The sequence below is a fragment of the Talpa occidentalis genome, unplaced genomic scaffold (genome assembly GCF_014898055.3).
Source record: "Talpa occidentalis isolate TD23 unplaced genomic scaffold, MPIMG_talOcc4v2.1 talOcc4.6, whole genome shotgun sequence".
Classification (NCBI taxonomy): Eukaryota; Metazoa; Chordata; class Mammalia; order Eulipotyphla; family Talpidae; genus Talpa; species Talpa occidentalis.
In genome coordinates this window covers 116,176,710-116,191,940 of record NW_023604972.1, presented here as the reverse complement: position 1 = coordinate 116,191,940, position 15,231 = coordinate 116,176,710, and the positions used below count along the sequence as shown (strand labels likewise).

Genomic DNA, 15,231 nt, shown 5'->3' with positions numbered 1-15,231 from the left:
TAGTAAACATAAATCAGAATTTGAAGTAATACACTTAACATTTAAAACACATCACATTGTTCAAATCACCCAAGATCTTTGGCACCTTTCTAATAACTTGACTATAGTGTTGTTGTTTGTGGTGTTTTGCAGTTGTTATGCTCAGTTAACTTTATGAATGGCAAACCAACCAACCATCTTTTTAAAGCACAACATCATACATCAGGAAAATGTTCATTTATGGAGTGGTTATGGAGACCTGGAGAGACAGACTATTTATTTAATAGATAGAATCTGTTGACACTCCTGCCATTTACCCTTGTGATTTTGGAGACTGCTTCCTTCATTGTAATAAACTCATTCTCAGGATTTTAGTTCTGATTTAAAATCTACTTGTATAGGGAGGTTCTATTACTGTCCAAAGCCTTTACAAGGCCCAAGGCTATCATAAATAGGTTTGTATAAGTAAATTATAGGGCAATTATTTCTCATTCTCACATACAGTAATAGCATAGTAATGGCTATTTTGACATTGGACAATACCCATATGCTAAGGAAGTATAGTGGAAAGAATTAAAAAGAACTCAACTGGAACTATGCAGAGGAAGTAAGACACAGAATAGCTAGAAAACCATGTGCTCATTAGATTCCACTCTTTCTACAGTCATGGAAATATGTATAATTAGTTTTATAATGATTAATAAATATAAGCCCTCTTGTAAATCTTGTAAAGAGAGGCAAATATGAGTCATTGATAAAATAAAATGTTTGATTAATGTATATTGATAAAATAAAATATTCATAATTTTAGTTTATTTTCTGAGTTTATTAATAATCTTTATATATATATATTTACGTATGTATGGCTTTGAGCAAAGACAAAAGAAATACTCTAACTCATCCCTGATCATACAGTTGTTGCAAGAATCAACTATTCTTCAATTTTCCCAGCAGCAGAAAGACCAATCTTTTCAATAATACATTTCTTTCTGTACAGATTAAAACTCCATACTTATGGGCTTAACTATGTACAGAGAAAAGAGGTCACTTTTCAACTAGCAATGGACCTTTATATTACAGGAATGTGAGTCAATTGTTTTTTCTTAAGCTAAGTATATATTTTCATACATATATATGTATATATTTTACCCTGTACCATTTTATTAGTTTAACATATAAACCTTAGTATTTCATCCATCCTATTACAAAGTGAGTAAAAAGTTTATGGTTGCACTGAAAGACCATGCAATTCAATTTTGCTTATGTTTCCCAATAGTGCTCAAAATAAAAAACCAAAATTTTTTATATATATATAAAAATATTTCACTACCAAATCCATTCGTCCTATCAAATGTAAACCTTTAATAATTTAAAGGACCAATACATGATCTTAATAAATTGAGTTAATTCTCAACATTTTAATAAAATAAAGGAGTTTTGTACTGATATGTAAATGGTCTTGCAGCTTTCCCATAGGTTCTAGGCAGATTGAACAATCCCTTTGTTATACCATTCCTGACATGCCATCATATGTCACCAGCATGTAAATGATAACATTACATTGACTAGCATTATTGATTACTTCCACACAAGCTGGGATCTGTTAGGAAATAAACATGACAACTCATTTTGGTATTATAGGTATAATATCCATAAAAGGCATAACAGGCAGCATGGATCCATTTTAGAGTTTTTGCTTTTGTTTTTGTTTTCTGTCCTCAAGTCTATCTGGAGGCCCTGCCCCATTTAATGTGTGATCTTTGTAAGTTCTTCTTAAATGTATCATCAGTGTCAAAGATACCGAAGACCTCCACTTTAGGTCATTCTCTTAGCATGGGTTATTTACAGAAGTCGGTTATTAGAAATCTTCCAATTGTATTCCAGTCATCCACCACATTTGTGGGATGCATTAGGCACAAATGATTACTAAGGGACTTCTTTGAAAAGAAGCAGAGGCTCACAGATCATGGAAAGAGTTAAGGAAATAGACAAACAAACGAACAATGCTAACAGACATTCACTTTAACTCTGCTCTCTGTCACCATGTCCATACTTTTTCAGCACATTTAAATAACAAACCTTCTATCTAAGGGCTATGTTAGTTACCACATGCCTTAAGATTTACTAACCATTTAATTACAATATACGTACAGCAAAGTGTGTGTTTCCAAACAGACATAATGCTACAGTGCATTTATTTTTTTTTAATCAACACCACAGTAAACTACTAACTACAGTGAAGACACAGAACACACCTGCAACTCTAAATCAAGCTGTGCTTTACAATCATTGCTTAAATAATAATAATAGTAATAATATCAAAAGAAAGTGAAAACCTCACTTCTAGACTTAAGTCAGAGATCCAAGTCAGCCTTATAGGAATTTTAAGATAGGCAATTAATGAATGGTTATACTTTTCTAGAAATAAGAAATACTGTAAGCTTTTCCCTACAATGACTGATTTGAAACTACTTTTTTTTTTCCAAAAAGCATGCAGGGATTATTTTCAGATGCTTGATTATGGTAAGAAGGAAGAAAAGTAATGATTTTTGGTGTGAAACAAGCAATCTGTAGAATCGAGCATACAATTTTGCATAAAACATTGCAGGTTAAATTAATATTGTAGGTTTCAAGCCATCGCATTACAGTTGAATAACTGTCACAATTAGGTTTTGTAAAATTTAAAACTCTAAATTTTGAAGTGAAGCAATAAAACGAAATCCTTAAATGATGACTTTTACCTTCACACAGCATAGTATAGCTATTTTTGTTTGGGTTGAAAAGTTATTTACAACTAACATTGATTGAGTCTTGGTAAAAGTCCAATAATACATGAAGACAAATATCTCCTCAACTTTCTGAAAGATCAATGAACATGTTGGAGGTTAGAGATATTCATAACAGTGGCAATGCTAGTCTCCTACCGTGGCCAAGCATACAGTGTGTTCTTTAACCTAATTCAAAATTGAAAGCACCAGGATATAATTTAGATCTATAAAATGGGATTTGATCTTTAAGCCTCCATAATTAATGACTGAAAATTTAGATGCAGAGACACAGCTAATGAAAGTACTTTTGATTGGTGCTATTCAGTAGCTCACTTGAGTTGCCTTTTTTAAAATCAGTTTGTTTCCATGGAATCCAAGAACTCTTCATAAAATAGAGAAATACATATATCAAAGGAATTAAGTAAAAGTAGGTTAAAAATAAATAATCTTACAACAACATTTTAAATCTTTTAATGATTTAAAGAAAGGAAGACATATAACACTGAATGCTAAACAGGTCTTTTGATCTTCTCTTGGGAATTTAGATATATATTTCATAGTATATGTATATATATATATATATTTTACATTTTGCATGTAAGCCAGAGCTGTCTAAAATATCTCTTCATAGTAGGCTATAGGGATCTATCAGGAGATAGAATAAAATAAGATCTGAGAATATTCTCAGTTTATTAGAGTATTTCTTTCTGCTTTGATAATCAGCAGGGATCATAAATTTGAAGCAAATCGTGGCTTTTCTGCCTCTGGGTCTGTATTTAAGACTGAGGAAGACTCCCTCTGAAGAGCAGCTGCTGGTGGAGGGGGCGCTGGAGGGACTCCTCGGTTGGGGGGAATGGCTCCCGATGACATCTGTCGGAACAGGGTGACTCGCTGGGGGACAGTGCCCCTGCCCCCGGCCTGAAGGCCCGTGCCGTGGACAGCTGTCACGGGTTGAGGGATGGAGGCCAGGGACTCGCCCACAGTGGGGTGAGGTCTGGAAATCAGGGTGGAAACCTCATGGGGCAGCGAGGGCTGCGAGGCCGAGAGGGGCCTGACTTCTCCAGTCAGGCTGGCGTTGTGAAGTGCCTGCGTGCTCTTGTGGACTTCGTTTTTCGGTGTGGAGCTGCTGGGTGTCTGTGGCTGTTGGGGCTGCTGCTGGGGCTGCGGTGGCTGGGGCTGCTGTAACTGCTGCTGTTGCTGTAAGAGAGACAGCTGGGAAGCCGTAGGGGAGGCATAGTGGAAAGTTCGAGTGGCCAGTGGGCTCTGTACAGGAGGGCTGCAGACCGCAGTGGTGTAGGAGCAAGTTGGGAGTATAGCTGATGGTTGGGGGGTCTGTGTGCTGGGACTGGGGGAGTGCAGGTTGCTGTGAGACAGACTGGTGGCTGTGTACACCGGTGGAGATTGTGTCCTCATGCGAGAGGTCGGAGTAGTGGCTGAAGATGTAGAATTCAGGGCTGTCATTTGAGAATAATTGATTGGAGCAATTGCCTGCACCATCTCCCTGTCATGTTTCACAATCTGCTTCAGGATCTCATTCTCCTGATTGTTGAAAACACCAGTGTTCAGATCCTTCTGGAACTTTTGCAGAAGAATTGAGTTTTTCTTTCCTGTCAGCAAAAGAAAGATAGACACTCAGAAAGCCTACACATCACTGATGACAACTCCAAGTGAGAGGGGCTTCTGAAAACAAGTGTCAGTGTTTCCTACAAGAGGCTTAAACACTAAGTACTCAGTTCTAGACATGAGACTAAACCCACGCTCCTGCCTTCATGACTCCTGTGTTTCTGTGACTCTTACCTTTTATTCAAGTCAAGTTGAAAATCTGTTATATGTCAAAAAGCCATCTTACAAAAGATGTGGAGATGTCTGACATGAGGGCTACCTTAAAGAATGGAGGGAAGGGCCTCTCTGGTGGTGCAAGGGGTTGGGATACAACCTATGGAGCTATTTGCGGCCACTGCAACACGAGTTCAATCCCCGTCCAGGGAGATGCCCACATGGTGAGGCAGACAGACCTCTCCTGACTCGCCCGCTGTTCCCCTCGGCAGTGTATTTCAGTCAGTTTGCCTGTTCTGCTCCCCACTCTGTCTCTGATGAATCCTCTCACCGCTGCCCTCCCCCCCCAGCAAGCCTCTGGCCTGTGCCCCCGTTCTTGTATGCATAAACAAATAAATCTTGAAAAAAAAGAGAATGGAGGGAAGAGAGGACATTTGGATAGGATGCACCTGTGGTCAAGATTTAAGTTAAAAGCTACTTTTTGAAGAAAGGACAATGGGAGCCCTTATGATGTGACAGGCCCTCTGCACAAGACCTTGGATTTACTTATTTTTATTTTAGATTTATTTACTTATTTTGATTTAATCTTCAATTCTTTGAGGTCAGTGTGTTCATAATCCCATTTCACCAGAAAGGAGAATAGGACATGGGAAATTTTAAAATAATGCCCAAGAAAACACGGTCTGTGAGTAACAACTGAAAGGAAAAGGGTAAATCTGAAGGTAGATCCTAACTGCATCACATGCTTGCTAGAAATGCAGCCTTTTTCTGAATCAGATGCTGCATTTTACTAAGATCCTCAGGTGATTCTCACAGATGCAGTGTTTGCGAAGCACTGTGGCATGGTCTTTGGCTTTTACCCGAGTTCTAAACGACGGATTGCAATCCTACCTATATATTTTTCCTCATCTCTGGAGGTTTAAAAAATATTGATGGGGAAATGCAAAACCACAATGGAGATATCACCTCACATCCGTCAGAACTGCTACTATCAAAAAGACCAAGAAATGACAGATGTTGGTAAGAGGGTGGGAAGGAGAACCCTGTGCACTGCTGATGGGAATATAGATTGTGCAGCCACTATGGAAAACAGTATGAGGTGCCTCAAAAAATTAAAAATAGAATTACCATATGATCTAGAAAGCCTACTTCTGGGCATACTGCCAAAGAAAATGAAATCAGACTCTTCAAGAGAGAGCTGCAAATTCATGTTCATTACAACATGATCTACAATAGCCAAGACACAGAAACAACCTGAGTGTTCATCCCTGGATGAAAAAATAAAGAAAAAGAAAATGATATATGTGTATATATCTGAACACACACATGCATCTCTCACATATATACATATACACACATATATACACATTTACATTTTCCATTTTGTGTGTAATAATATGGAATATTATTCAACTATAAGAAGGATATCTGTCTTTCATGACAACATTGACATGCCTTGAAAGTATTATGTTAAGCAAAATAAGCCAGACCAAAACACAAAACAAATATTGTATGTCTTCACTTATATGTGGAATCTAAAGATGCCAAACTCAAAAGAAATGGAAAGTACTATGCTAGTTACTTCAGGGCCAGGGAAATAGAGAGATGTTGGTGAGAAGATACAAAGTTCCAGTGGTAAGAAGAGTAAGTCCTGGGGCTCTACTGTACAGCATGGTGACCACACTTAACAATGCTGTGTTATATACTTGACAGCTGTTAAGAGAGATCTTAAAAGTTATCACTACAAAATGAAAGTAATTATGTGAGGGCAGGGGGGTGCTGACTAACTTAACTAAGTTAATTTTGGTTATCATCTTGCAATATAAAAGTAATCACTAAATCGTAATACTTCAAACTTACATGTATTATGTCAATAATAGTTCCATAAAGTTGGGGAAACATACTTACGTCCATCTCAACCCTACTATTTAAATCTGAATAACCAGAACTGGGATCCAGATTTTAGTACTTTAAAAGAAAATTTCCCCAGTGGATTCTTAGGCACAGCCAGATTGAGAATTACTTCATTATCTTTCCTCTTCTGAAAGGTTATTTTGAAAATCAAGTGTGGGAAAGGTTCTTAGTTCACTCTAGAACCTCTCCTTTTTGCTGTCATCTATGGAATGGTTTGCAATCAGTGGGCATTCTCTGGCAGAAAACAAGACTTCATAGGGTTTCCTTGGTGGTGCAAGGGATTAAGCACCACACCGTGAAGAAATCCGCAGCCTCTGCAGCACGAGTTCGATCCCCGGCTGGCCAGGGAGCAACCCACATGGCGAGGCAGACCTCTTCTGACCCTCCCGCTGCTCCCCTCAGCAGTGTATTTCAGTCAGTCTGCCTGTTCTGTTCCCCACTCTGTCTCTGGTGAATCCTCTCACCCCCCGCATCTCTGGCCTGTACCCTAGCTCTTGTATGCATAAATAAATAAATCTTTAAAAAAAGAAAAAAAAAAAGGCTTCATAGTAGATTGGTGAGAACAGGGAAAATCGTGGATTTCCATTTCATTTTTCATTAAATAATGGTAATTATTTTATGAATTATGGTGAATATGGTAACTGAAAAAATGAACCAATTTTCCCTCTATCTCTAAATAAAGTATCACATCTAAAGATCTAAAGTTAGAAGTAATATTTTTGAAATGGAAATATATATCATTCACTTGATTGCTGGGAAGAGCCAGCATTTTAAATGGCTGCCAAAATAAATAACTAACTGCCTTTCCTTAAACAATTGTCCTAATTTCCAAAGAACAAAAAATTCTACATTAGGTAATAAATACAAATGCTTACTTAGCAGTTTCTCTTAATTGTGGTTTACATTTACATACAATGACCACAAAATTAAGAAATAATTTTTTTTTTTTTTGTGATCATGCAAATGATCAACATTTCAAAATCTAAGTATCTGTGACCTTGTGGGAGAAAATCTTTTAATGCGCTGTTAGAATTTTTTTTTTAAAGATTTATTTATTTATACAAGAACTGGCGTACAGGCCAGATGCGCGGGAGAGTGAAGGGATTCACCAGAGACAGAGTGGGGAACAGAACAGGCAGACTGATGAAATACACTGCTGAGGGTCGCAGCGGGCAGACAGGAGAGGTCTGCTGAGCCGTGTGAGACCCTCGCCCGCCGGCCAGGATCGAACCAGAGCTTCAGAGGCTGCGGACAGCTTCACAGCACTGTGCTCAACAGCCTGTGCCACCAGGGGAGGCCCCTGTTAGAATTTTTTAATAATCATAAAATGAAAATGCTTGATATATACAAGCCATTTTATATTATAGGTTATAAACCATTTCATCAAACTTTATTATGAAAGTTAACTATAAAAAGTTAGCCAATAAGAATGTTGTATCAGATTAATGGAAATTCTCTTTATATGTTAATATTTTAATGCTTTCTCTAAAGATGTTTTGCTGACTTAGGAAAACCTATTTGCACAGAAATGAGTCTCTAGCTCTACTGTGAATACTCACACACTGCACAGAGGGAAGTCATTTTTCAAGATGAGAAAGGATGTTTTCAGGAGCACTTGAAGGCCTGTTTCCCTGGACACCATGTCCTGTCAAACCCCTAAGCTTGCAATATTAATTTCTAATATATTTGTTATGTCTAATGTCCAAATATTACCTCCACTTCTCCTAATCTAAATTCAGATTTATACAGTTCATTGTCCTACAGATAAAGATTTGAAGAATCTTGCAGAAAAAGCTGACATGATACACAGTCAGAAGTCCTTACCTTTTAAGAACAAAGCAGTTTTGAAGTACATCATTAGTTACTTCCAAGTGATCCCAACCCCATCTCCTTGAGTTCATTTATTGCTTCATCTCTCCCTACCCCTCTTCATCAAAAGTCATTGGGTACTAGGTAGTGAATGTAATAGTGAATTAAATCATATCTCTAGAGCAATTATAGTAATAAAATCAGTGTTTCAATGAAGAATTTCCAATGGGTATGGAGAACATATCTAGGTTTTCAGCCTCGTAGGAGGGTAGGTGGTTGTAGAAATTTTCTACAGGGATGCGGCATCTAAATTGAGATTTGAATATTGAGCAGAGTTAAGCAGTTAATGGGGGCAGGACAGAATAAGGTGGAGGAAAAAGCTACAGGTATGGAAAATCAATACAGAGCAACCTCTGACTTCAGAGTGCTCCAACATATTTAGGGAAGTTAATAGTAAGCCAATCTGATCTAACTTTACTATGGCAATTACACAAATCTTCAAGCTAGTATGGCTAATGAAAGCTAATCTGTATATTTTTATTTGAGAGCAGTGAAGACGTTAAATAAATTGATGTTTACAAAGTAAAATATCTATAAGGCACTTCTATCAAGGCGTTTTCTGCTTGAGTCTGTATTACAAACATTTCAATAAGTTTCTACTGAAATAATTAAAATGAGCAAGTTTTTAATTTTCAATATAAGGATGAAATGTAAAGGTGATTTTTCAAAAATAAAACTCTTGCAACAGAAATTGGTTTGTAATGTAGACCCACACTATTGTATTTTAATTCTATTTTAATGCTATCTAGAACTTTTATCATTACTTTTACCTAAAGTTTCAAATTGTTTAGGCATCACTGGAGATATCAATTTGCTTAGCTAGTAAAAATGGAGATGAATAAGTGAACTCGAATATTTAGAAGAGAAAATTACAGGTTTGAGATCTTTCTAGAAATATGAGTGAAGGTAATTGCTCTTTCCATGCTTATTAATAAACAACCTATAAAATAACATTTAGAATTTAAGACTAAAAAATTATATCAGTCCTATACATTAATGTGAAATTGTGCACAAAGGAGATAGAAAACTTAAAAGAGTACCAAAACTTAAGAGAGTACCTATCCGATCGAGTCGGTCAATGGCAACTGTCTCAAAGGCTCTTCTCATCATTGGATATTCCTCGAGGACCTCATTGAAATTGTCCACAGAAAGTGAATAGAGACGACAATATGTATCAGCTCTAACACTGGCAGTGCGGCGTCCCTTAGTCAGCAGGCAAATTTCTATATAAAAAAGGACAGATTTGTTTGTTAAGGGGCCATTAAGGTTCCCACAACAACAACAAAAAAAAATAGTTATAGTTTGATCAATCACTGATTAGAAGTATATTCTATTTCATGAGGAAATTCCTTCTAACAATTAAACATATCCAACTGCCAATATTCAAACTTAAAATAATATTCTTTTTTAAATAATTGACACTGTTGGCTCAAATGAAAGATTGCAACAGATTCATTCACGCTCCAATCCCCATCCTAATCCTCCTGAAACAAAGATACAGAAAAGCGAATTAATTCACACTGCAGTTGGAAGCAAGAAGATTTTATAAATCCAGAAGGCAGAAAACACATCATATAGACAGAAAACAAAGTGAGCCTGATCCTGGACTTAGAAAAGCAAAGGCATCAAACAAACTGGATTTACACTGATGTACTGCAATGGAGCCTCACATAGTTCATATAACCCCAACGAGGACAGTACAAATAATTGTATACCAAATGCATGGAGGGACTTTCTATTTCGGCAACTTCTTTTTTTTTATTATTCAGCAACTTCTAAGGAGACTTTGTTGAAATTAAGATTCCCAACATATGGTAAGCAAACATTTTCAAATTTGGACTTCTTTATTTTCTTTTTAAAGATTTATTTATTTATGCACACAAGAACTGGGGTACAGGCCAGAGGTGCAGGGGGTGAGAGGATTCACCAGAGACAGAGTGGGCAGCAGAACAGGCAGACCCACCAAAATACACTGCTGAGGGGAGCAGCAGATAAGACAGGAGATGTCTGCTGCACCATGTTGGAGCTCCCTGGCCTGGGTATTGAACTTGTGCTGCAATGGTTGTGGACATCTTCACAGTGCTGTGCTTAACCACTTGCACCACCAGGGAGGCCCCAATTTCTTTATTTTCTAGCTAAATAAATCTATAAATGACAACTTTCCATCATTTAATAAATTGCTGTAGACTTTGATTTAAAACATAGAATTTAAAAATTTAGCTTCAAAATAAACAATTTGAAAAAAGAATGGCAGAAGTGTTTCTAAATTACATGGCCTCCTAACAGGAGAAATTATTGAAAGGGTCTAAATTCATACTTTCCTTGAACTTATTTAAAAGAGTTCAGTACATGTTGATAAATATCATAAGTAAATTACATGATAAGCACTATGTACTTGATGTTACATAGTATTTGATGTTTACATACATGTTGGAAATATGATCAAACTTCTGAATAATATATATGCTACTAATAAAGGTTCATCTTAATTAAGAATTTATTTAAAGCAAACTGTTAAGAACATAATGGAATTTGGGCACTGCACGAGTAATAAAGAAGGGCAGCTCTATCAGTCTTGGTAGCTAGGGAGAATTTAGGAAATGCCACCTAAACCACCAATTATGTTGGTAAACATACTGTTAGTGAAATGTAAATTTAATAAATAACATTGTGGATTGTACATGTTTATGTGCATGTCACACACATGTGCACATTTGGTATGTGTAAGAAGATGGATGTACATTGGATAATATTTAAGCATAAAACATATTATCAAATAATGAAATTTGCCATCTACTCTAAATAAAGTAATAAAAAGTATATTCAATTCTACCCCCAAATTAAATTCCTGTTCCATTTAAAGCATTAATGCATATTATATAACTTACAATTACCACCTTATGGCAAAAAAGCTGATGAGAAATGTTTTACTGCAAAGTGTTGCTTTTAAGTTTGTACAGTGCAAATTGTCATGGAGAATAGTTATAAACCTCATGGAAAATAAGCCCATAATACATAACAAAGGTTTAAATATAATTTATAGTCTTCAAGAATTTCACTTGACAGACTAACCTAACTACGGAAATAGTCTGTGATTAGAACAATACTGTAATGCATTCTGCCTTTATTTATACATTTGAAAATCTGGGAATCCATAAATATTTAAAAAAGTCACATGGCCACTGAATGAAGTATGTGACAGTTATTAAAAGTAAAGCTTTTAAAGTCTCTGATAATAATGGAATTGTCACAAAAGTTTAAGAAAAGCAGGATATAAGAGTATAATTATAGTGTGATAAGAATGATTACATATAAGTCAGATGACAAATCTACCAATATGCCCAGCTCGATGGAAAACATTCCTTTATGTAATTGTACTATGCACATTTTTCTTTTCTCAACTTTCTTTTATAGAAATTATTCTTATATTGTGGACAACTGTAACTTTTATTTTAAAAGCTGTATTTAAAAATGTATTATCTAAGTATACAGAATAGAAAAGAGAAACAAGATATGAAGGAATATAATCAAACCTATTAATAGTGATGACGCTTACAGGAGATTTTCTCAACTGTACCTTCCATTCTTTTTATTCTATCTTATTTTAGAATCCAACATTTAAAATTTCCAAGTGCTTTCCATTTTCTTGTGCTTGCAGCTTTCTCATTATACCCCTCTCTTCTCTTGTGGATGTGATAGCCCCAGGGATTAAGCACCCTGGTTTGGGATGGTGAAGATGTGCTACAACATAAACAAACTTGACTGTATTGCATGGAGACAAGTGAAAGAAGCAATACCCAAGAATCCATACATCATATGATTCCATTTATATGAATTATCCCGAAAAGGGAAATGTGTAGATATAGGTAACATATCAGTGGTTGCTTGGGACAGGATCATGGAAAAGATATTAACATTAAATGAGTACGTGGAACTCTTACTGGGATGATGAAAATGTGCTGAAGCTATAATTTATAGTGATGGTTTCATAATTTGGTAAATTTACTTTAAAAAACCTTTAACTGTATACTTTAAATGTACACTTTAAAGTAGACTGTAATAAAACTTATAGAAAAAAAGATAGCTTTGGTTTTACATTTAATCTTTATTATAGCTTAATTTCCCTTGTTTTCTGAATCCTTTCTCTATACCCTGGAATCATTTTCTGACGTGTCTGGATCATCCCCTTGCATGTTGAATGCTTCCTTTAGGTAATCTATTGACAATCAATTCTCATGATGTGGCAGAATTTGTTGATTTGGAATTTCTCTTTAGAGTGATAGATGGTATTGTTCTGGTATTTCTGCAAATGGCAGAATGGGGAAGGCTTTACTCCAGGGTCACTACTATCTGTCTCAAGTAGAGTTCTGCCTTGGTCAATTGCTTTGGGGAAGAATAACTATCTTTCTCCCTCCTTGGGAGAATGAATGCTTGGCTACAGGCTGTTTTGTGATGTCGAGTGAGGGACAGTCCTTCATACCATATGCAGATCTTAGTCCATCTCTGTCTTCTCTCTCCCTTTTCCTCAGCCTTTTTCTGACTGACTAGATGCCTTTCTGGAATTCCGCCAAAAGATCAGCTCTCTCCTTGACTATAGTCATTTCCCCTCAGGATTGCTTTGGCTTTCTGGGGTCTTTCGTGGTTCCAAACAAAATTCAGGATGTTCTATTTCCTTGAAGAAGTCCCTAGGAATTTTGATAAGGAATTAAATCTTTACATTCTTTAGGGTATATGGCCATTTAAACAATGTTAATTCATCCAATCCATGAGCACGATGAATTCCACTTCTCTGTGTTTTCTATTTCTTTTAATGATGCCTTATTTGCATTGTCTCCATCTTTTACCTCCATTGTTAAATTTATATTAGATATTTAGTTCTTAGTAATTTAATGATAAATGGGACTGTACTTGATTTCTCTCTCGTCTAGCTTGTATTTTTTCTTTATAGATGTGCTACAGATTTTTGTATGTTGATTTTGTAGCCTGTCACTTTACTGTACCGATTTATTGCTTCAAATAACTTTTTAGTGGGCCTTTAGAGTTTTCTATGTATATTGTCCAGTTGTTTGTAAGTGCTGTTACTTCCTCTTTTCCAAGTTGGATTCCTTTTATATCTTTTCTCTTGCCCAATTGTTCTAGATAGGACTTCCAATACTATGTTGAGCAGTGTGATGAAAGGGGACATTTTCTTTACTTATCTCAGAAAAACTGAAAGGTTTTGAATACAATGCTAGCATTGGGTTTGTCATTATGGTCTATTACATTGAGGAATGGTCCTCTGTCCCAAACTTTTTAAATATTTTATCATAAATGGATGTTAAATCTTGCCAAATGTTTTCTCTGCATTTACTGACAGGCTCATATGATTTTTATCTTTCATTTTTTTGATTTGGTGAGTTACTAACATTCATTGATTTGTAGATGTTAAAACATCCTTGCACCCCTGGAATAACTTCCACTTGTTTAGGATATGTGACACTTTCAATGTATTATAGAATGTGATTTGCTAAGATTTTCTTCTTGTCATTTATCTGTGTGCTATTGGTTTTATAGACACGTTTATAACATGATTGTTTCGTTTTGTTGAATATTTAGGTGTTTCCATTGAGGTTTTTACTTTTCACTCCTTAGCCTCTCTCCCCTTTTCTTCCCTTCCCTTAGGATATTCATGTCATTAAATTCCATTGTGACTCCTTCAACTACCTAATCTGCATAAAATCAGTTTTACATGTTGCTATTTATACACAGGTAACTATTAAAGAGTTATGCTACTTGTGTTTGGCAAGTTAAAGTACTCGATCGACAATCTCAGTTATTTTTAGAATATCTGTCGGGTAGATAGAAAATAATCACTGCTAGTCCCATGTTAGCCCATGTGATATACAGAAGATTAAAGGGGATCTGTTATGTTAGTGGAAGAAAAATCGCATAAAATATCAGAGCTAAGAAGGGTAAGATCACAGCATTTCTATCTTTAAAATTCCACCAGACCATTCCAATTCTTTTCTTTTGATTTTAAATCTACTAACACTCAACTCTTTAAAAGTTAATCAAATACTTTGAATAATAAATGCCTTTTAAAAGCAGCCAGCTTTTTAAAAATTCATCAAATGATTTTGGGTTTTAGATACCTCAAGAGTGTTTTTTGAAATATCTCGGCAGATCTGTTTTCCTATGTGGTTTAATATACTAACATTAAATTTTTAAAAAGTACAGCAAAAGTAATAGTCTAAATAGGAAACATTCTCACTAAAGATACTTACGAGTCACATAGACTACAACAAGAATAGTAATTTGTGTCCAAAATTTCCCCTCAGTTCTTTCTCTCTTTCTCTCTCACATATATAAGTGTGTGAATGATAAAGAAGATTTGCATATGTATTTTATTGGTTTATGTAATGTAGAAATGCCAATTAATTGATTCAGACTGTATTCTATAGTGCAATAAATTCAATACTTTAGCATAAATAAGAATCACCTGAGTGTCTTGTTAAAAAGCAGAGTAGAAATCAGTAGCTCTGAGTGGGGTCTGAGATTGTATTTGTACAAGTTGTTAGGTGATGCTAAAGATGCATTTTTGTTAATGAGTTCTTATAGCTGTCAGATTTACATTTAAAATAAGGTTCATTGTCTAGGATAAATTGGAAAAAGGAGGCAAAAAAGGCATGAAGACAGAGTAATTGCATGAGATCAAGTCAATGAGCGATTTCTTTTCCAGCACTTTGGAGTAAACTATGGTGAATGCAAAACAAAAGACAGTGAACCTGTATCACAGTTTATAAATAATTAGAAATGCAAGCATAAAGTTTAAAAAGAATAATTGGGAGAATAATTCCCAAGCTAAATTTTCTGCTGCTGAGAGTTTAAATTTGTAAAAATCTAAAAATCCAGGTAACATATTATCCAGAATAGTGTAGTTCTATAG

General features: G+C 35.6%; 1 protein-coding gene across 1 annotated transcript in view; it reads right to left on the bottom strand.

Moving 5' to 3' along the window:
- Positions 1 to 784: 784 nt before the first annotated feature.
- Positions 785 to 15,231, bottom strand: part of HCN1 (hyperpolarization activated cyclic nucleotide gated potassium channel 1) — a 327,077-nt gene continuing 312,630 nt past the window's right edge. Inside the window, 2 exon segments of the mRNA XM_054688488.1 lie at positions 785 to 4,354; positions 9,365 to 9,529. Of these exon segments, the coding sequence (XP_054544463.1) occupies positions 3,477 to 4,354; positions 9,365 to 9,529 (1,043 nt within the window). The 3' untranslated portion in view covers positions 785 to 3,476.